The sequence below is a fragment of the Marmota monax genome, unplaced genomic scaffold (genome assembly GCF_021218885.2).
Source record: "Marmota monax isolate L192 unplaced genomic scaffold, Marmota_monax_Labrador192_F-V1.1 WCK01_AAM20220418_F8-fsc00008, whole genome shotgun sequence".
Classification (NCBI taxonomy): Eukaryota; Metazoa; Chordata; class Mammalia; order Rodentia; family Sciuridae; genus Marmota; species Marmota monax.
The window spans coordinates 2,298,636-2,322,062 of NW_026694432.1; the positions used below are offsets into that span (position 1 = coordinate 2,298,636).

Sequence of the window (23,427 nt, forward strand, 5' to 3'; positions counted from 1 at the left end):
TGAGCATTAGCCCTAACTTTAAAGACAAAGGTTGAGGTAATGTTTTATATAGATAGGAGTTGGCCACAAAGGAGAGAAAAATAATAATAATAGAATAGAATATGACTTTTTAGCAGTGTTGTTTAACTGCTTTCTATTTAGATGTGCATATTTTCCAGGATACTGATAGTAGGAATATGCTCAATATAACATTTTAGTTATAAAATTATAACAGAAACTCAACCTTAATAATTTAAATTTGGGCTTTATGCTTTTAAACAACACAGGATTGATTATAAATTTCATTGCTTCTACATTGGTCACTGTATGATCAATTTTATGACTCTACCAAGATGTCATAAATAAATAGCCAGAAAGCTATCATTAGTAAAATTCACAATGGAAAGTTGACTTTTATTTTAAGTGAGAAAATGTTGCTTAATTCTAATTTAAATTCATTAGATTTTGCATTTTCAAATCAACTATCATAAAGTCCTTTTTAAAAGTTCTTTTTATTAAATAATTAACGTTTAGTTTTTCTTTTTAAAAATATTTTGTCTAGAAAAATATATTGATATTTATAAATTTTTTTTCAAATTGTTATAAAAATTGTAGTTCAGAATCTAGAAAAGTTTCTTATGATTAGAATAAACAAGTACTCATCTTTAAAAATAAAAATATAACCATTGTAATTAGAAAACTCTACTTAACGCCTGTACCTAAAAAGTATGAAAACATGTTCAGTTAATTAGTAGCCCCTTCAAAGAACATGAGTAGACAACAGATGGTTCTGAGACTACCAATTCTTACTATACAAATTTAATTTTTAAAATAGGGCATGAGAAAATAATAAAATTTTCATTAAGGATTATGATTTTTATGATTTTCATAAACAGAGCAAGTACTTATGGTCTTGTCTAAATGTTATTAGATCGGGGGACTGCTGACTAGATGATGACATGGGGGAAATGATAAGCAGCAGTCCAAGGTAGCTTTGGAGCCACGATTAAGTTTTCCATGATATTATTTGTCAAACCTGGAATTATTTAATCTTTAATGGCTACTTTTAAGGAATTAAAAAATAAGTTCATTATTTTATTTAATTGGGTCAGGACATGAGAATACTCTGAAGTATTCTGGCTGTGCTCCACATTAGGTCAGTTTTATGGCTAGTTCTTTTTCCTTGAAGTATGGGAGGGAGTTCAGAAAAGAAGAAGGAAAACAAATGGAATATTCCCTGTGAACTTGATAACAATACTGAGTTTAACCTACATTAGTAAAACCAAAGGGATGAATTAAAATATTATGTGTTTAATGACCATGTGTCCTCTTAGATGCAAAGAAAAAAATATTTGAAATTGAAGAAATTTTAGAGTAATATTAATTCAATTTTATTTATAGTAGAAATCCTTTTTATATCTTGCCATTGTAGGCTTCTCATTCCTCTAGGATTGAATTCTTTTTGATTCTTGACAATTTTGATCTCTTCTAACTTCTATAGTAATACTTGGTATTCCATTATATGTCTTGATTCTGTTACAGTGTGTGATCCCTGAAATAATCTGTGTCATCTTGTCTATCTAGTGAATGCTTTGTCATTCTTTAGTTGTTCTCTCATCTGAGGTACTTCTATGACCTTAGGCATTTTGCATTTTCTCCTTTTTTGGTATGTGTGTGTATGTGCCATGTTACACACACATATATCATACACACGGACATAATTTCTATTTGAAGTTATATTTTTTCAAATTTAAAATTTAAATTATGTATATGTAATATTACAAATTGAAATTGTGTACATATTTCAATAATTTGGGATTTGAAACTGCTCAGTTCCCATATTTCCCTGATCTTTGTTCTTTTTTGTCCTTTTTCTTAATAGAATAATTGTCATAATTTAATTGCATGACCATCATAATTTAATTGAGGTTTTTCTGTTGAAGTAGCAATCACAAGTTACTGAAAAATTTACTGTCTTTAACCAAATGATAATATTGTCCCTGCTTTGTAGATAATTATTTTATAGAATACAGTACTGATGCAGTATTTTGTAGGAATTTTTAGTAGGAACTTCCCTAAATGCTTTACATAAATGAGTACTGGAGATCTTCTTGGTAAAATAGAGACTTGTAGTCAGCCTATTGCTACAATAATGTTACTCATACATTTTAAACTTATGAATACACCCAGTAATACTATCAGAATTGATTCAACATGTTTAGAATTCATTAGAGAGAAAATGGCTTCCAAGTCTGGAAGTAAATATTATGCTTACAATTCTTACTGTCCTTGTTTACATCAAGCCATAGACTTACATATTAGGACCCTCTCTGCATTTATAACATCATTTTGCAATTCAGACTTTCAGGTTGAATCACTTCTCATGTTTTCTCCAGAAAGCCACAGTACTGCTTACAAAATTGCAAAATTTTGAAATTTTAAGTAAAAATAAACTTCCTGCCAAATTTTTCCAGACCAAGGAACATTAGAATTATCTATTCTGTCCACTTTAGCTCTTCTTCACAGAACTTTTTCAGAATCACATTTGATCCTAAAGGACTTTATGAATTTTATTTCTTCATTACAAGCCACTAAGATAATATTTTAAAGCAACTTTGAGACATTTATTGTCTAATGCAACCAAAGCAATAGTAAATCTGTGTCTGATCACAATATAGTACTTTATGAAATGTGTTAAGAGCTCGATTTACAAACTGGGAAGAACCCATACCATGATTTTAAAAGTTGGTAGTCTTTATATTATCTTTCAGAGAGTTGGGAAGTGTGGTATATATGAAAAAAATCAAAATTCAGTTGATTAGGTTTATTAGGTTATAATTAGCCTGAAAACTAAAATCAACAACAACAACAACAAACAAATAAACCAACCATAGTTTGGAGAAGTACATTGTTAGTTGGTGATTGTGAACAACAGACAGCAAGACAGGAATGAATCTGCCTTTTGTGAAATAGTAATTAACCACTTACAGAAGACAAACACAAACAGAAAACAAATAAATAAACAAAACAACACATGAGACTCCTAAGGATGAGGGACAGAGGCTTTCTAGAAATTAGGTTGGCCAATATATTTGCAGAGGTATGAGGTATATGCAGATATATCTCATAATGTGTGTGTGATTCTCTTATACTGTAAATCAAATTATTAAAGTGTTTTAAGTGACAACAGCAATTAGACCTGGAGAGAAATTGTATGAAAGAAATTATGTTCAATTGTCTACATTGTTTTTTGTGCACAGATAATGAAAAACATATGCTGCTTATCTCAAAGCATTAGCATTGAGACATGGCTAAGGTCTTTTGGAAATTGTAAAGATTATTGATATTATTTGAAACTGAATGAATATGTATTATTATAATCATGTTTTAAAATACTTTTAATAATCTAGAGATGCTCTCATTTTCAAAATTATCCAGTGTGAAAGAAGTGGTACCAAATGTAAAGAAAACTCACTAGTAAATACTAGAAAATGTATGGAGGAATTCCATTCTAGCAAAGTATTGAGAAGTAAAGAGACCTATTGTCATGGTATATGAAAGTAAAGTTTTTCAGACTTTTTATTGTGAAATATAAGCAATAGCAGAGGAATATTCTTAAGTTTCATGTATTCTTAACAACAATAAAATGGATATTCATGATCTAGCTTAAGAAGTGGAAAATAACTCATAATTTTGAAGCCATATGTCCCTCAAAAGTTTCATCTCTTTCCACAGATATAAATGCTACTATGAATTTTCTGTTAATCTTGCTCTTATTCATTTTTATTGATTTTTTAAAAAATAAATGACAGTGGAATGCATTACAATTCTTATTACACATATACAGTAAAACTTTTTCATATCTCTGCTTGTATATAAAGTATGTTGACACCAATTCGTGTCTTCATACATGTACTTTGGATAATGATGTCCATCACATTCCACCAACATTTCTAACCCCATGCCCCCTCCCTTTCCCTCTCACCCCTTGGCCCTATCTAGGATTCATCTATTCCTCCCATGCTCCCCCTCCCTACCCTACTATGAGTCAGCCTCCTTATATCAGAGAAAACATTCAGCATTTGTTTTTTGGCGGGGATTGGCTAAATTCACTTAGCATTATCTTCTTCAACACCATCCATTTACCTGCAAATGCCATGATTTTATTCTCTTATTGCTGAGTAAAATTCCATTGTGTATATATATGCCACAGTTTTTTATCCATTCATCCACTGAAGGGCATCTAGGTTGGCTCCACAGTTTAGCTATTGTGAATTGTGCTGCTATTATAAACATTGATGTGGCTGTGTCATATTCTTTAGAGTTATACCACACATGTATCCCATCCAAAAGTGATAATGTATTTAATTGTCCTTGTTTCCAACCTTACATAAGTGTGATTATAACTATGTGTAGTATTCACAGCTTGCTTTTTTCCTACTTGTTTTTCATTTTCAAACACAATTATTCATGCAGCTGTAAGTCATTAACGTTTCCTGCTGTATCCTCTGCTATTGTATAGGACAATATCTGTGCTGTGTATGTGCCATTGCATAGGACACAAATCACATTTTTATTTATCTGTTCTAATGTAGATATTTATGTTGTTCCCAACATTGTTATTATGAATATGTTTATACATACATACTGTTACGCATGTGTAAAGATTTTTCTGGGTATTAGGAATAGAATTAATGGGTTAAAGTTGCATAATCCCTCTAACTGGGTCATGCCAAACTTTACACAAAGTTGATGTGTAAATATTTCCATTATTCTACATCCTCAATTGACAGTGTCAGGGTTTAAGGGTGATCATGTGGATATTCCACACCTTTTTGTGTCATCATTTTTGTTATGTACAATGAAGACTGACATCAAGCCAAATAAATTCTCTTTACAGATAAAGAGCTCCAAGAATTCCTATTTTGCCACAGACAATGGCAATAATATTACAGAACTGATAAGTCAGGGGAAGAAATTGGTTTCATGAAGTAAGATCTAAGTATATGAAGAAAGTGTCACATTTAATGGTCAAGAAATACAGTTCCATATGACACAAATGTCATAATCTCTAACAGACTTGAGTGGTCTAATCTATAATAAGTATTTCACTTATTGAAGTAGATTGATTTCATTTATTTAAAAAAATTCAAATTCTCTGAAGAAATTGATGTTTTATCTGTAGCAAATTATGTTAAAGCCAGAAATTAATGTTCATGACAGTAGAATTTTAACTTCAGTATCTTCAACAAATATTATCAAAAAATATTACCAACCCATCAAAGAATATTACACCTAACCTAGTCCTGATATATTTCATTAGTTACATATCTGTTCTTTTTAGTTTTTTTTCCAGATGCTTAAAACTGTAGTAGATCCCTGTTACTTCAAAGTCAGACTCTTCTGTGTTATTTTTATTTTTCATAAGTGTTTCATCTTCAGTCTACGTTTCTCCATCTTCCTGAGGGTAATAGCAGTGTGGCGTAGTAGAAAAGCTTTGGAGCCACAGACCTATCTCCTTTCTCATCTGTCACTTTCTAGCTGAGTGCTCTTAGGCAAATCATTTAACCTCACTTAGTTTTAATTTCTACCTCTATCCACTTGTAAGTGTTGTGATATTTATTGATAAATTCATAGAAAGTATCTAATTCAATGCCTCATATTATTCAATAACTTTTGTGCTCGAGGTAAGTGCTATACAATGAACTTTAAAAATTAAAAATTTATATATATAAATTATATATATAAAAATTTATATATATAAATTTATATATATGTAAAAATATAGCTGAGAAAACTGAGACTCTAGACAGTTAAATGAATTTCCCAAGGTCCCAAAGTTCCAGACTGACTTTAAAAGGCTATTCTCATACTGGTCATACCAGACCATCTGTGTGCTGCTTTTACCAAGCCGTACCTGTTTTCTGAATTCCTTTTTAACAACATGAAATTTTCATTTATTGTTTTGTAACTGTTTCACACAAATAGTTCTGTTTCTCCTTTTAGAGAGTCAGTATTTGATGCAGAGCCTTTAGCGTATTTTATTTTTCACAGTCCTCCTCCCCACCCCTGCCAAGTATCACACTCCCATAAAAAAAGTGTTAGGTTTAAATAGTACTACCTCTAATTTACTTTTACCATTGTTTTAAACCTTTTGGTTTCACTGTTGTTTATATCCTTTTTTTATAGCTCATATCAGCGGCCACATGGCTCTCTCCATTTGGATGATAGTGAATACTGGTCCAGGGCAGCCTCTTACAATAAGGGAAAATCCCACCGACCCGTCTTTGAGAACAGCATGGACAAGATGTACAGGAACTTATACAAAAAGGCCTGTAGTTCTGTTTCTCATACACAGGAAAGCTTCTGAGACCATCCATGATAAACTGTGTGAATGTCCGTGTCAACCTCTCAATGAAATCGTTTGATGTGATCGATATCTGTATTCATTTTTTTTAAAAACAGGTGGTTCATTGAGTAAAATAGTTAACACTGAATCAAGTTTATTACTTCAAATGGTGCATTTTCATAAACAAGCCTTTTTTATTGCAGGAGATTGTGCTGTTTCAGATGTCAGAGCTATGCCACACAATCACAACTTCAATCTCTGAGAGCATGCTTCTCACATATATCTCATATCAACATCTGCAAATTGAACAGTTTCTCTCTAGAAATGTTCTTCTGCCCTAATCACCTTGTATTTTTCTTTTATTTTTAATTAATATTAACTTAGAAATGAACAGAAAGATATACTATATAAAATGAATTTCCCAAGAATTTAAACCCTGTTTTAACTGATAGTTTTTACTTTTCTTCTAGGTATATTTCTTAGCTCATAAGAAATAGCTTTTTTAATATTCATTTTTTATTTGTTCTTTTTAGTTATACATGACAGTAGAAAGCTTATATAATCATTTTCTTCCTCTTTTCTTTAGTTCTTCTTTAGAAGAACTACTTTATAAGATACCTAAAATGTGTAAGATTAGACATAGCAGCGGCCATGTATAAACCGTGAATAACTAATTTTTAAGATAGAATGCTTTGCACAATTTTCTTCAAGGGCCATGCCTTTTGATGCAAGTAGAATCAGAAAATAGCCTATATCATCAAGTATGTAGAAACTCAGTAAAAATAGGGACTTGTAATTTAAACTCTTTGGCATTTTGAAGCAGCCTCACTTTATTGGACACTTGGAACCATAGGGAAATAAAATAATATGGCAGAGTGCTTTTTAGTTAGGCACTCAAAATTTTATTGGTTGAATAATAAAATGAGCTCCTCGTTTCCCATCCAACACATAACCTATGAATCCAGTGACACTTTGAAGATATGAAACAAAAGTCAGTTGCCAAATTCACCAGAGAGTGAATGAAGGGAAAGCAAAGTGTTTGAAATAAGTAAAATTTATTTACAAGCTTGAAGAGTTGACTACAAGATATTTTCTCATTGACTATCATTGGTTAAGTCCACAGTTGTGATTTAAAGAGAAAAAGAAATGACTTGCAGTCTACTGAAATTAAAATTAAAATGGGAAATTGGATAACTTTGTGTTAGGAAACAATATACATGTGTTATCTAATAATAGAACTTTTAACTTCAGGTTAAGAATGTTTTAGTATAGCAATCTGTGATATATAGAAAAGGGCATGGCAATATGAGCTGGAGTCCTAGGCTTTCTCCCATCCCTGCCATTTTCTAGTTGAATCTCTTTAATTCTCTAGTCCTTAGTTTCCTCAGCTGTCAAATAAAGGGAATGGTATGGCTGTTAAACCATGTTCTGTGGACCCAGACCATGGTTCTAAGAGATGTTTATAGGAATGTAGATATAATTTTTTATTGGTCATGTAAGTTTCATGAAAGTTGGTTTGACACACACATGTGGGTGCATGTGTATGTGTCTTATTGAGTCCTACGTAGAATGGCAGGAATGAAAATGGATGCTATTAATGTGTGGGGGCAGCACTTATAAACTGGGGCTGTTAGCCAAGTTAGGTCCTAGGGTCTCCATAATCATACTGAAAACTACCATGTGGGAGACTTTAAGAAATTCTGGATAAACCTTTTACAGTATCTAGTAGAAAGTCTGACCCATAATTGATGCTTCTTAAATATTTATTGAATTAACCTAGAATTTCCTAACCTAAATTGAGCATATAACAATGTTGTTACAGCCACTACTCCCTGTTTCCCCAACTCCCCATTGCTCCACCCCAAGTGCTCTTATCTGGTACATTATCTGGTACATCATCCAACTGATGAAATGCTAACACTACACAAATACTGAGTTACCCTCTGGCTGTAGGTTAAATAATGTTTTGTACAACAAGCTTTTGAATTTTAGCATTGAATAATGAATGCTCTTTTTAGAAAGGCATATCCTCAGTGGAAATTAGTGTTTTTTTGGGAAAAGATGAAAAATTCTTCTGTTTTAAAAGTTGCTGTTTAATGAAAATAACAAATTTGTATATCAAAGACAATATTATATACTATCACAGAAAATCTTCTGAATAAGTAACATGAAAATTACTTATTGTGCCTATGTCTGCTATTAGCTAAGAGCCACAAAAAGTAGAACTCAAAGAAAATTTAGAAACTGATGACCATCTTCCTATGGATTAAATTTGGCATATCTATAAAGAATGGGAGCATATTCTTAGATATACAGCATCTTTGCTGCATCTGATTATTTTCCATTTCCTAATGGAAGGATTGGTCTTTGTTGTTCTATTACTCTCACTTATTGTGTATTGTAGTGTTTTTAAATAGTAAAACCTTCAAGTACTAATATAGTTGTATTTTCTCATTCATAGAAGCAAAAGGTACAATTGTTTATTCCTATCCTTTATTTCCCATAAATGTGATAATAATCATTGGGCTTACTATGAAATAAGTAAGATTGTTTTCTTCCTTTTATATATTTTCTTCTTTAAATAGAAAGGGAATTTTAGGAAAGAAAATGTTTAATTTAGCCAAGAAATGACGACATACCATTGGGAGAATCTTCCCTGGTTCTACTACTAGTTATGGTACTCTAAAATCATTTATCCTTCTTGAAACTCAGTTTTGTCACATATAAAGCATTGAAATGATTAATTTAAAATAATAATTTTAGCAGTCTAACATTTATATAATTGTACAATTGATTAATGTGTATGATCAGGAAGTCCTAGGCAGTGTAGTTGTGATTTGATTTCAAAGATTAAGCTCCTGATTAAAAACTAGGAGCAAGTAGAGAATCATTGTGTTTACTTGCTAATAATAGCTTTATTAAGATATAATTAGCTCTCAAAGTACATAATTAAGTAGTTTTTGCTATTTTCACAGAATTATGCAAACATAACTACTAGCTAATTACAAAATATCATCCCCCCCCAAAAAAATCCTTTAACAATTTGCAATTACTTTCCAATATCCTGTCCCCTCAACTCTTGGAAAACACTAATCTGCTTTCTGTCTCTCTACCTATTATGGACATTTCCTATAAATGGAAGCATATAATATGTGACCTATTGTGTCTACATTCTTTCACTTAGGATGTTTTCAGGGTTCATAAAAATATAACATGTTTCATTATTTAATTTATTTTTATTAGTAAATAATTCATTGTATGAATGTACCATGTTTTGTTTATCTATTCAGTTGATAAGACATTTGGGGAATTTTCACTTTGGGCTCATTATGAAATTTGCTATGAATATTATATTCAATTTTTTTTTCCAGGAAAATGCCAGTTTATTGAATATATTACACACATTGTCATTTTTGTTCCTTGTGATGACACTGAATGTGTTAGTACATGTGCTCTGATGAGGAAACTAAAAGCCAGAGGCAAGCTCATGAGTGGCTAAGCCAGGACTTGCATCCAGATCTTCTGGACCCAAAGCTCATGCTGATTAGATGACCTGGTGATGGGAAGAGGGAAATAAGGGTGGTTTCCCCAAAAGTATAACCAGAAAGTGTCATTAGCTTTATCATAACACCTCCTATGACCCAAATTTGATTCTTTTTTTTTTAAATTTTTTATTGTTGGCTGTTCAAAACATTACATAGTTCTTGATATATCATATTTCACACTTTGATTCAAGTGGGTTATGAGCTCCCATTTTTACCCCATATACAGATTGCAGAATCACATCAGTTACACATCCATTGATTTACATATTGCCATACTAGTGTCTGTTGTGTTCTGCTGCCTTTCCTATCCTCAATTTTTGTGTGGACATATTGTTTCATTTCTTGTGAGTACATACCTAGAAGTTGAATTTCTGTGTCATATGGACTTATGACATTCCAAGGTGGCCTACCTTTAAGAGGACCCCAGTAGCCTTTGACTCAGAGGACCTCAAAAGCCTTCTCTTGGATCATCCATGGCTTTTGTTTATGACAGCCTGTGGTTTTTGCCTTCATGGATCCAGGTGCCTGAGCTACTACCTACCCCAATAGGAGATGCTTCAGCCAGTGTCACTGTGGACATACTGACACTGGTTTCCAGTACAGTTACTGCATATAACTGGCCCTGACCCCATTACCCATACCAATTTTAACTACCTTGTATGCCTGTGACAAGTTCTTGTTACTGAAGGCATGCACTCAGTTGGCCCTGGCTTTTGCCATAGTATATACAAGCACTGCTGGTTTGTATCACTGTATGCTTGCCTTCTTCCAGCCCTCAACAGCATATGTACTTGCTATTGATACATTGCTGGTTTGTACCACTATACATGTTCCAGCTCATAGCCACCTTTCACTGCTCCACTACTGGCTCTAGCTTTTGCAAACATATGTACTCACATCATCATCTCTGGCCTTTCCCTATGTGGGTGCACTCATCATTGGCCTCAAAAGCCCCAAGGACCCCCAACAACCCCTGTGGATACCATAGAACCCTACAGTATTCACTGCTGAGGACCACACTGGTGGTCAGTGTTTTAGACCTCAGCTGCCTGAGCTATTGTGCCACTTATCCTACCCTCCTGCAGATCTGAAGTTGTGGTGGCATGCCCCTTCATTTGGTTCTACATGTACCACTAGTCCCAGTGCCATGGCATGTTCATGCTCCTCCAAAGATAGTCTGTTAAATTTGATTTCTCCAAATTGATGACTCCAATGCAAGAGTACAGGGAAACATGAATCCATCAAAAGTATACATTTTAACTTAAGTATACATTTTAACTTACCTTAAACAAATGGAAGAAAGTGAAACATGAATTACCTGACAAAAATTCAAAATAATTATTTTAATGAAGCTCAGTAAGATAACAAGATAACACAGACTAACAAAAACAGGAAAACAAACCATGAACAAAATGTTGAGACGCCCAACAAAGAGAATAAAATACAACAAATTCTCAAGCTGAAGAATACAATGAACTAAAAAATGCACTAGAGAGCTTCAAGATCAGACTTAAACAGAAGAACTATTGAATTCAAAAATAGATTATTTAGTTGGAGGGAAAAATTAAAAGTATATAGTATTAATGGGACAGTGCAAATAACCAATACATGCATTATAAAAGGTTAAAAAGGAGATATAAAGGGGCAGCAGGCTTTTAAAGAAATAACTGAAACTTTTCAAACCTTGGAAGTAGACATCCAGACTCAAGAGAAATAGAAGACAAGACATCCAGAAGAGTCCAAAATGATTGAATAAAAAGATGTTTACAATGAAATGCATTACAATTAAACTGCCAAAATACAATGGACCTTTGTAAAAACTACCAGTGGATTTCTTAACAAACCTCGGAAGCCAGGATTCATATGATTAAAGCAGTGAAATAACTGAAAAGAAGTGTATCTTGAAAAGCTATCCTTTAAAAATGAATGGGTGATAAAATCTTTCCCAGACCAAAACGGAGGGTGTTTGTCCTACCTGCTTAAGGGAGTTCTTCAAGGAAAATATAAAGAATGCTAAATAGCAACTTGATAGAATATGAAAATATAAATCCCACAGATAAAATCAAATATAGAGTGAAATAGGAGCTAATTTAACACTGTAATGGTGGTGTGCTAATAATCTTTAATCCTAATATAAAGGTTAAAAAACAAGTATTGAGGGGCTGGGGATATAGCTCAGTTGGTAGAGTGCTTGCCTCACATTCACAAGGCCCTGGATTCAATCCCCAGTACCCTTACTCCCCCCCAAAAAAGAAATTGTGTGTGTGTGTAGACTAACTGTAATGACAAAAATTCAGTAAACAGTTCACTATACAAAAAAGCAAACTCTGATTTCAAAAACATGAAGTATATGTAGAAGAAGCTAAAATTGTTTTGTTTGTAATTGAACATAAGTTGTTAGCAAATTAAAATAGATGGCTACATACCAGAAGTTTCATACAATAAACCACAAAGGAAAAAAGTATAGATATACAAAAGATAGAGAAGGTAATCAAACCAAATCACTATGAAAAATAAGGAAGACAGGAATATAGGAATAAAATAGTTGCAAATCAGAGAACAGGTTAATAAAATGGCAGTAGCAAGTTTTTATTTACCAGTCATTAACAGTAAGTGTAAATGGATGAAACTTCCCAATAAAAAGACATATAATAAACAGATAAAAAAACCAAAACCTAGCTGTATTCTGTCTGCAAGAGATATTTTGGGTATGAAAGCTGAAAGTGAAGGATGAAAGATTTTCCATCCAAGGGCTTACCAAAGACAACAGGAGCAGCTATACCTTTATCAGACAAAATGGACTTTAAGTCAAAAACTATAGAGACAATATTATTGTATAATGAAAGATTCAAGTCAATGGAAAAATATAACAATTATAAATCTATCTGCATCCAACATTAGAGCACCCTAAAGTATAAGAAAATTGACAACAAAATGATAATACTAGGAGGCCTAAAACACCTAGTTTAAAGTTGCTTTTCTGAAACAATAAATTGTCAAACCCTTAGAATAACTAAGAAAAAATAACTTTCAGATAAAATTAGGAGACATTACAATGGATGACAGAGAAATAAAAGATATCATAGTCTATTATACATTATATACCAAAAAATTTAGTAACCTATGTAAAAAGGATAAATTCAACCACTCAGAAAATAAAAGAGTTTCAAGACTGAATCAGGAAGAAATAACTTGACCAATTACAAGAAATTCAATTCTCCTTGAATTTCAACCAAGCCCACCATCCAATGGCTTCATGGGTGAATTGTTTCACATATGCAAGGAAAATTAACACTATTTCAAAACATATGAAAGCTAAACACTCAAACTCATTTTGTGATACCAGCATCACCCTGATTCCAAAACCAAAAACACTACAAGAAACCTTAAATCTCTGATGAGCAAATATACAGAAACATTTGGTAAAATACTAGAAAATTAGTTTAGTAACACATTAAAAAGATCATATGTCAGAATAAAATGGTATTTAAGGATAAATACCATTTGATTCTGACATATGATCTCTGTATCCTTGGGATACAGAGATAGTTCAATATACAAAAATAACTGTGATATATAAAGAATGAAATACAAACCAAATGTTCATCCTAATAGATGCTGAAAGGCTTTGTCAAAATTCAATATCCTTTCATGATAAGGAATTTAATGAAATACCCATAGCTAGCATTTATATTACTCCAACTTCTGTTATTGTAAAAAAATACATGATATAATCAACTTTAAAAGAACACAGGTTTATTTTAGCTCACGATTTTGGAGGTTCCAGCTCATGATTGGCTCACTGCTTTGGGGTTTGGACATACATTATGGTGGGAAGTGTGCAGTGGGGCAAAGATGTTTACTTTGTGGCTCAGTTGTGAAAAAGAGACCAGAATATCAGTCTTTTTCAAGAGTATGATCCCAATGACCTAAACTCTTTCACTAGATCCCACCTATTAAAGTTTCCACCACCACCCAAAAAGCACCATTCTGGGGAACAAACCTTTAAACACATGGGCCTTTGAGGGACTTAAGGTCCAAACTATAATTTATGGGAAAAAAATTGAAAATGTTTCTTCTGTGGTCTGGGGCATAGCAAGAGGCCCCCTTCACTGTGGTTCAACATATTATTGGAAGTTTTAGTCTGAATAATTAGGCAAAATTTTAAAGGGCACCCAAATTATAAAGGAGATGCAAAAGTATCTCTGCAGATGACACTATCATATTTATTAAAACCCTAAAGATCTACACAAAATCTGATAAAATTAATAAATTCAATTAAGCTTCAGGATACAAAATCATCACATAAAACTCAGTATCATTTACAGTCACTAACATTGAACTATCTGAAAGAAAAAATAAAACAATACCATGTAAGTTAGTTTTTAAAAAAAGGCTCTGGGATTAACCAAAGAAGTGAAAAATTGTACATGGAAATTTTGACACATTGATGAAATTTTAAAAGACTAATGTTGGAAGGATATACCATGTTTATGGACTAGGAACTTTTTTTTTTTTTTTTTTTTGGTACCAAGGATTGAACTCATAGGCACTTAACCACTGAGCCACATCCCCAGCCCTTTTTTATATTTTATTTTGAGACAGGGTCTCACTGAGTTGCTTAGGGACTTGCTAAGTTGCTGAGGCTGGCTTTGAACTTAGGATCCTCCTGTACCAGCCAAACCACTGGGATTACAGGCATGTGCCACTGAGCCTGTCCGTGTTCATGGATTGGAATACAGTACTGTTAAATGCCTATACTACCCAAAGTCATCTCCATATGCAGTTTTTATTAAAATCCCACTGGCTTTTTTTATTTTTACAAAGCTGGAGAAAACAGTCTATTCATTTGGAACATAAAAGTCCTTAAATAGGCAAAGTCATTTTGAACAAGAATAAAGCTGGAGATATTAGTCTTTCTGACTTCAAATTATACTAAAAAATCTGTAGTAAATCACTGTGGCACTGACCAAAAAAAACCACAGATATAAACAAATAGAGGAAGGAGGCCAAAAGTAAAACCTTGCATATGTAGTCAAGTAATCTTTGGCAAGGGTGTCAATAATGCAAAATGTGGAATAATCTCTTTTAAAAATGATGTGCTAACTGGCCATTACCCAAAAGACAAAAGATACAAAGTGTTGTTGATGCAGAGAAAAGGGAACCTCTGTACACTGTTTGTGAGAATATACATAATCACTGTGGAAATCAGTTTGAAATTTTTCTCAGGAAATGAAGGATAAAATTACCATATGACCCAACAATCCCTCTTCAAGAGTTATAGCCAAAGAATTGAAATCGGGGTCACCAAGAGATATCTGCACTCCTATTTTTTCTTATAGCATTATTAAAAATAGCCATAATATGGAATCAACTTTTATATCTATCAACAGATGCATGAATAAAGAAAATTGTGTATGTACAATGGAATACTACCCTGAATATTGATGGTAGGACAGGCATACTAGTCACCATTTAAAATAGAAGGAAGTCTTGCCATTTGTTATGTGGATGAAGCTGGAAGACACTGTGTGAAGCAAATTCAGCAAAACAGAAAAAAAATCCTACATGATCTGACTTATATGGGAATCCAAAACAAACTCATAGGAGGAGGGGAGAGGATGATGGTGGTTGAGAGCCATTAGAGTACATAAGGAAATGAGGTGATGTTGGTCAAGGGGTATAAAGTTTCCACTGTGTACTGGACCTAATAGGTTTCTGAACTCAAGATTCAAGGAGCTTACCCTGAATATTGATGGTAGGACAGACAAGTTAAAAAAAACTGTTAATATATATGAATTGACTCAGTTTTGCATATTCTGTGTAAGCTCTTGTGTTATAGGTGCATTTCTTCATCTTTGTATCACCAGCACCATAAGTTAGGCATATCTTTATTATAGCACTTAACAAACCAAATTATCAGTGACTCCCTTAACTCTTCCTGCTGGTCAGTGATGTCACACGTCATTTATCTCTGTATCCTATGGCTCATGGGAGATGTTCAATATTTGTTGAATGACTGCATTAAAAAATTCATGATGGGCCATTAAAAGCAATGCAAAGTCTAACTCTGTCCAGATATAAGAATTGAGATGTCCTGACTGATAACCCTTTACTATCAGCAAGTGCTTGCAGCCATGAGACAGAAGAAATGGAAAAGATAGTAGAAAAAACATGGTTTGTCCCATGGTGCTCAAGAAGAAAGCCATAGTTCCTCAATTCAATTAGTTAATGATTCTGTAGCATAGTTTTTCAAAAGTATATTCTTGAATTATTTTTTAAAAAGTATAATGGCTTGCTTTTTTGTCTGTCTTTCTAACCAAGATTCACAGAGCTTATTATATGAGTAGGACCACCTCCTAAACTGCTACTGCAAGAGATGATAAGTATAGTGTTAGGCAATAGATCAAGGAAGAAATTACGTACAGTTGTTCTGGGCACCTTATATTGCAATGGAATTTAAATCCCTTCTATGAAATGCAAATTTTTTAGTTCCCAAGAAGACCCTTAAAAATCATTTTTCCCAAATGTCTTATCTTTTGTAATTCACAAAGCAGTTCATTTTTGACTGAAGGATTGTATCTTCTAGCGCTCATACATAACCGTCCTAGAACTTGTGCTTATCTCTCTTAATTCATAAAAGGTATAATGTGAATATTGAAGTAAAATAGTCTCAATGAAATGCAATCTTTTATATATCTTAAATTTTAGTATATTGCATTCAAGCTGGGTTAAATAATGTACATGAGCCTGATGGAAGAGAATGTATTCTGCTTGGATTTGTATAGTGTTTGAATGTTTTCAGGTTTGTGGGGGAGTGAGAAAGTGCTTTTTTTTGTTTTAATCCCCATGCCTCTTCAGTATATATTTTTGAAGTTCTTAAACCAAGGGAATTAGACTAATATTCATTCAAGGCTGTAATCTGTACTTGGTGATTTGTATACCTTATCTGACTTGATTTTCACAACATGTCTATGACCCAGGGAAGTTATGTGAAATTTCAGTTTTACAGATGAGGAAACTCCTCAGCTTTAAACTACTGTAATTGGTCAGTGGTAAATAACAGCTAGTAAATGGTAATGTTGGACTTGAATCTAAATACAACTCTGCCTCTATAATAGGTAAGCAGTTTAAAAAAACTCCACTTGTTATAGTTCTTGTTTCAAAATGGTGGAGCTGATACCTCTTCAGAAAGAAGCTAAGTGGATTCAAATGAAAACTTAATGCATTAAAATGTAAGGACATTGCCTGAAGATGTATTTTAACTGATCCAAGATCTCATAGAGACCATAGTTAATGTATAGGATAGCTCCACATACAGGACTTTGGATATGGTTCCTTTAGATATCCTTCCTTTGGGTATGTTTCCCCAGCCATGTTCTTTAGTTGAGCAATGACAGAGTCAAGCCTCATTACATTTCTGTTAAAGTAAAAGTTTAAAGAAATTTCTGTGTTTATGATATAGTTCAGAAAGAAGATATTAGAAAAACCCTTAGTGAAAAACAATGTCTTGGAACATATATAATTGAATTGAAAACAAGTGCATCCTGGTAGTGATTTCTGCTTATCAATGAAGGTAATTAATTCTTCACTAATTTACTTGAGTTTTTTGTTGTTTTTTTAAGTGTAATTAGTGAGTTTTGCAAACAAAGAGTGGAGGAAATTTATGCATGTACGGTTTTTCAACTAATATATTCATATTTCCATTACCTGGGATTGAAAACAATGTTGCATAGTAGGAAAAAGTACTTCCAACTTTTTTGGACTTCATTTTTGTCTGTTTATGAAATAGGATATTAATAACTATTGCCCTTCATTCTTCAGAGAAGTAATAGGATTAAATGGCCATCTTTGACCATTCCCAGACATATAATCATAATACCTTGCTTTTATGAATGATCTGGGAAACTGAAGTCTGCAGCTTAGAGTGTTCCATACTGCCTAGAAGCAAAACTATGGACTCTAGAGCTGAACAGAATCACTGTTACCTTTTCTGTCACCTCTATGTTAAAGTGAACTTTTGTGAAGATGTTTCTCATTTGTAAGAATAAAAGCCATTTCATATAGTTGTCCGATCCTTTGAAGAGTCAGTATGTGTGGAGCATGTGGTGCGATGCATGAGGCTCAGTAAAGGGTGACTGCAACTACTGAGAGTCTAAGTCAGTGGAGAGAGCATTTTGGAAGATCTTAAGGATCTGAGTAGAGGAAAATAGTGGAGATGAGCTATGTGAATAAATATGGAGAAATATTTACAAATTTTTAAAGATATAAGACCAAATTATTCAGTGTTTTGTATGATCTATAAGTTTTCTAGTTAATTTATGTAGGCTGTATGATTTAGCATAAAGGACAGTTTACACCTGGGTTTGAATTTTGTACTGTGGTGAAATCAGAAATCTTGAACCTTAATTTTATTACTTATAAATAGGGATAATATCCACCAAGGCTGGGTACTTTAAAGACTATATGAGGTAGTAAATGCAAAGTGACTAGTATTGTATCTAACAAACAGTAGATGCCTAAAAATTATTAGTTCCTTTTTCCTCTCAATAGTTTCATTGTTTTGCACTCAAATCCACACAGGCATAGATAATTCCTCCACCATCATTATTTCTTTTTTAAAAAAGAAACATGTACCTTGACAATTGAAACTAAACATGAATTCAGTTTCTGAAAATATTGTCCCTTTGAACTTTATGTGTGACTTTTCATTAGTTATTATTTTTGAAATAAAAGTAATTTGTTTTGAGACTATATCCTCTGAAACTAATTTTAATTCTAGGAGGTTTGTTTTATCTGTTTTGGATTTAGATGTTTTATAAAAAACCATATTCTTCTTAGAGGATGTTAGAGTTAGAAATTAATCATCCTAGTTTAACAGAAGTGACCCTGGATCTTCTCAACTAGATGAAGATTTCTATAAATTTTAGGAATTTTTTAATGAATTTTTAAGTTATAAGGCTGTATGTGTACACATGTGAGCATTTTATTTTAGCTATTATATCTTATTAGTTATGAATTACTCACTTCTCAGAAAAGTAGCCTAGTGATTATATATATGACATCCATAGTCATACAGCTAGATTCAGATCCTGCTTCAGTCACTTATCTATATGACCTTAGACAAATTACCTGATGTCTTTGTGTTTTAGTTTGATCATTGTAAAACAAAGATATTTTCAGTACCATTGGATTATTTTGAAGATTAAATCAGTTCACAATTAAACAAGTGCTTAAAACAAGGCTTAGCACAGAAGAGCTCTAGAAATGACATTTGTGGTAGTGGTTGTTATATAATTTACAATATATTAAACCCACCTAAATATTTATTTTCTGAAACAATTACTTAGTATTCCTTTCCTTCCCTATTTTAAAAAACTTGTAGCTAAATAAAAAGTTACATTGAAAAGAAATTACCACTCTATCCAACAAGGATATGTTAAAAATATTTTGAATTTTCCTAAAATATAGGAAAAATTATGCTATCCCATTCTCTGTGGCCCAGCAGTGGTTCACATATGATATATTCCTACCACTGTGCTGCATAAAGAATGCATTTTGGCATAGACACTACATGATTTGGAAAGGTTTGTGTTGATAATCTTAAACAAAAACAGTCAAAATCATTTCAGTTCCACTGGAAACCCAGTGGGGAATTGTTTTTTTTTTTTTTTTTTTTTTTTGCCAAATGAGGGAAAAGATGCCAGCATTTGAGTTAGGAAGTATTTTATGTTGGGAACATAAAAGAAAAAAAAATCTGACTTTATTGAATTTTTACCTACCAAACATTTAAAGCTTTGGAAAGGCTATTTTTTGCTAGACCGTTTAATAAATAATAGCGTGTGTTGTATTAGTCAGTTATCATCTTGACATACTTTTACCTATTTTATTGTATCCTTCCATAATATGTATGTACATGACCTTCACAGTCATACTGCTAGATTTAGATCCTGTGAATTAGGTAGGGCAGGAATTATAACTTACATTTTATCAAGGGGCAAAACTCAAGTTTGGGTTAAGCATGTATTATATATATAGGTCACATGGTGGGATTATAAGGAGCTGAACTAGGGGCTTACACCCAAATATTAGTATTTTATCACAAATACATTAGCTTTTCCCTATATTATTTGATTTTCTTTAGGCATTGAATTTAATGTGGGATTTTAAGCATTTATATTTGATTCACAGTGATTTACCCATTTTTATGATGGAGGAGGCTCATTTCCCATTATTTAGAACACCTTATGTTTGTGAATAACTTTGAACATTTGTTTTTGTACTTCTAACTCTCCCTTTTGGTCAGTTCTACTATTTATTAACCCACCTCTGCTACATTGAACAGGGAGGAACATTAAACTAGTCAATTTGTAACTTGTCAGCAGTTAGTTGTATTAGAAAGGTTAGTATAGAAGAGCCTGTAGGACTTAAAAAAATCCAGTGATCTTATTACCATATGTAATAGGAAATTATAATAATTTGGAAAGATTTTCCCTAGGAATAGCCTCAGAACTAGAATATCTGAGACATACATGATATTCATCGTAGTTAAATGTACATGACTACATAACAGCCAGGACTAAAGCTGTGTGGCTTTTGGTTATTTGTTTTCAAGGTTAGTGGTTCCAACCCCTAACTGATCAGACTCACTCATGTTAAAAATCTCAACCTCTAGAGATCTTGATGCAGAAAATCTAAAAATATATTTTAAGAAATTTCTCTAGATGGTTGTAATGCTTGCCCAGCTTGTCCGGGACTTTTTTCCTGTTTTTAGTTTCTCCTTCTTTTAAAACATTTTCATTGTTGTAGCCTCTTCATCATGTGAGTGGTCTTTTGTGTTTTAGAAAAATAGGAACAAAATGGCTTGGGCTCCAGTAAGAACAATGGTTGGTCCTTGATTTCCATGGGAATTATATTTATTTTTCGTTATCCGTGGCTAACTTTTAAATCCTGGGTTGTCATTTCTTCCCCTTCATCTAAGCAATTAACAAGGTCATTCATTTATGCATTCATTAAGCAAAAGATGAATACCTTCTATGAGCTAGAAATTATGAGTACCACTGGGCAAATGTAAAATAAATAAGAAGCTATATCTTGCCTTCTCACAAACACATGACATTGTATTGTAAAATGTTAGGTGTATTATGCATATGCACACTACAAATGTGCATGGTAGAGATGTTAGATGGACACTTAGCAGTGTGAATGTGGAAGCAACCTCTTCCTTAAGAATGAAGGAACATACCATAGAGGAATCAGCCTTTCATTTTGATCTTAAGGAATGTTTTTTAGAAGAGGAGGGGCAGGGCATTAGAGCTTGCATAGAGGCACAAGGAATCCCAGTTTATTCAGAGAACTGAAAGAAGTGCTGTATGGTTAAGGTATTAAAATACGTAGTGAAATTGGGTCCAAGATAACATTGAAATGTATGCTCAAGTCACATCAAGGCCCTTCTTTGGATGCCTTATTATAGAATTCAAATTTTTCCCTCTTCTAGAACAGTCCTTGAATATTCAAGTAATGCCATTTCATTCTTGTAGTATCATTAAGCAGATTTATCTGACATTCAAAATACCATTTTAAGGTCAAGGGTAAGAGTTTTGTGGCCTGTGCTTATCTTCTTAAATATTCTCACAGGATTTCCATTCTACTTTATCAGATAAGTATTTGAAAATACAGCAAGAGATATCAAAGGAATCTTTATTTGCTGAGGAGTTATGAGTAGTATGAGATCAAAGGATAGAGACTAAAGTCATTTGTCTGAAAAGGCTTTGAGGGTACAGAAGAGTGGCAGAGTTCAGTCTGAAGGATGAGTCGGATTCAGGTTCAGGTAGGAAAAGAGAAAAGTACTTTAAGAGGTGGATGGAGCAGCAGCCTAAATAGGCAAGGGTTAGAAAAAGGCTGGGGCAACAAGTTGATGGCTGGCTGGAGCTAGAGTGTCAGGGCCCGTGAGGGAGTGTGGACAGTAAGGACACGTGGACTCTAAAGAAATAAAACTTTCACAGATAGTATGAATTTCTGAATTGACTTAATCCATCCTAAAGATCTCCCAAAAACTCAAAGCTCAGCTGAACTTTTAAAAATAAAAATTAGCTAATATGAAAGTATTTCCTGGCAGTAAGATACTTTCAAACTTTCACTAATTGGCAGAGATTTTCCAGCTTTAACCCATGTTGTTTAAATGCAATGGAAAAAGCTTTAGATATCTTTTTATGTTTGATTTAAACTTCATTTTCCCCCAAAATGGGAAATATGGCCTTTGGCCCTGTGTGCACAAAAGTAGCACTATTGTCACATCTTCATCTGCTAGATGCCTGTGTTTTTAGTGGATATTCATCATTCATTGTCTGCAAATGCCAATTTGCAAGGATAATTCTTTTCCTTGGGTCAAGAATGAAACTATATAGATAAAAGAGCCCCCATTTCTTAATCATCAAAGATTAATATAAAAATAGTTTATGATAAACTTAGAATCATTATTGTTTTGTATAAGTTTTTCCAAATAAGTATTTTAAGTTTAATTGGACTTTTCATATTATTTTCTGATTTTAAAAAGTGGCACTGCATAACCATTAAAAGGTTCAGAGAAATAGTTATATGAAAGTAAGAGCATTGAGACAACTTGATAATATTTTTATACATTTTACTGCAATATTCTACACATTTTTGAAAGATTTTGTAGCCTACAAGATGTTGATGTACATACTATTTTCTACATAGTTTTCTAAAATGATACATAAATAACATTTCTTACTGGCTATCTAATATTACTTTGATATATTGATATACCACAAAGCAATTTAACCACTCCACTATTCTTAGTTTTTTTTTTTTTCTTTCCATAATGTGTGTGTGTTTAAGTTGGGGAGAAATGTGCTTACACCAGAGGTAGGTCATCTGATCTACTGATGCAGTGTGCAAGCAGAAATGGATGACAGAAGGGATGTTCTTCCATCCTTATTTGTTTGTACCAGAACCTTCCATTGTTTACATACATTTTAGCCTCAGTGCCATTTTCAGAAGCTTTATTTGTCTCACTCACTATTTTGGTTTGGATAAAGCTTAAATATAAAAATCCATCTGTGAAGCATATTGTATATTCACATTGAAGGCTAAAAACCCATTTTTAATTAAAACTTTATTCAGCACTCATGGTTCACTTTGTCCTGCTTCTATTATGAAACACTTCAGTCTCCTTCCTAAAACACATATGTCTTGAACATTTCAAGATGTTCCTTGTTGTTCAGGCAGAACTAGTTTCTTTATGCTGTCAGCTCACTGCCATATGTTCCAACTGTTCATTTTGCTTCTCTTTCTGGCATTTACGGAGGCAACATCTTGTATGTAATTCAAGTTAGTTTCATTCCCTTCTCTTTTATGAAATTTGTCAGAAAGTAGAACAGCAAACTGGAAACACTGAATAATACTCTGGCATGTTATCTTATACATGGTTATGAAGCAATTAACCTTTAAGTTATAATGTTTTTGAGGAATGAAGAGAAGATGTGTCTAATGACATCCAGAGTCTTTTTAGAGGTGAACAATTATAATTAA

The 23,427-nt window shown here is 32.9% G+C and overlaps 1 protein-coding gene across 5 annotated transcripts in view; it reads left to right on the top strand.

Moving 5' to 3' along the window:
- The window catches only part of Spata6 (spermatogenesis associated 6), a 166,289-nt gene extending 148,350 nt beyond the window's left edge, over positions 1-17,939 (top strand). For all 5 annotated transcript variants that reach the window (XM_058570767.1, XM_046468810.2, XM_046468811.2 and 2 more), the window contains one exon: positions 6,169-17,939. In XM_058570767.1, coding sequence (XP_058426750.1) covers positions 6,169-6,349 — 181 coding nt within the window. In that variant the 3' untranslated portion in view covers positions 6,350-17,939. The remainder of the gene's footprint in view (positions 1-6,168) is intronic.
- The last annotated feature ends 5,488 nt before the right edge of the window (positions 17,940-23,427 follow it).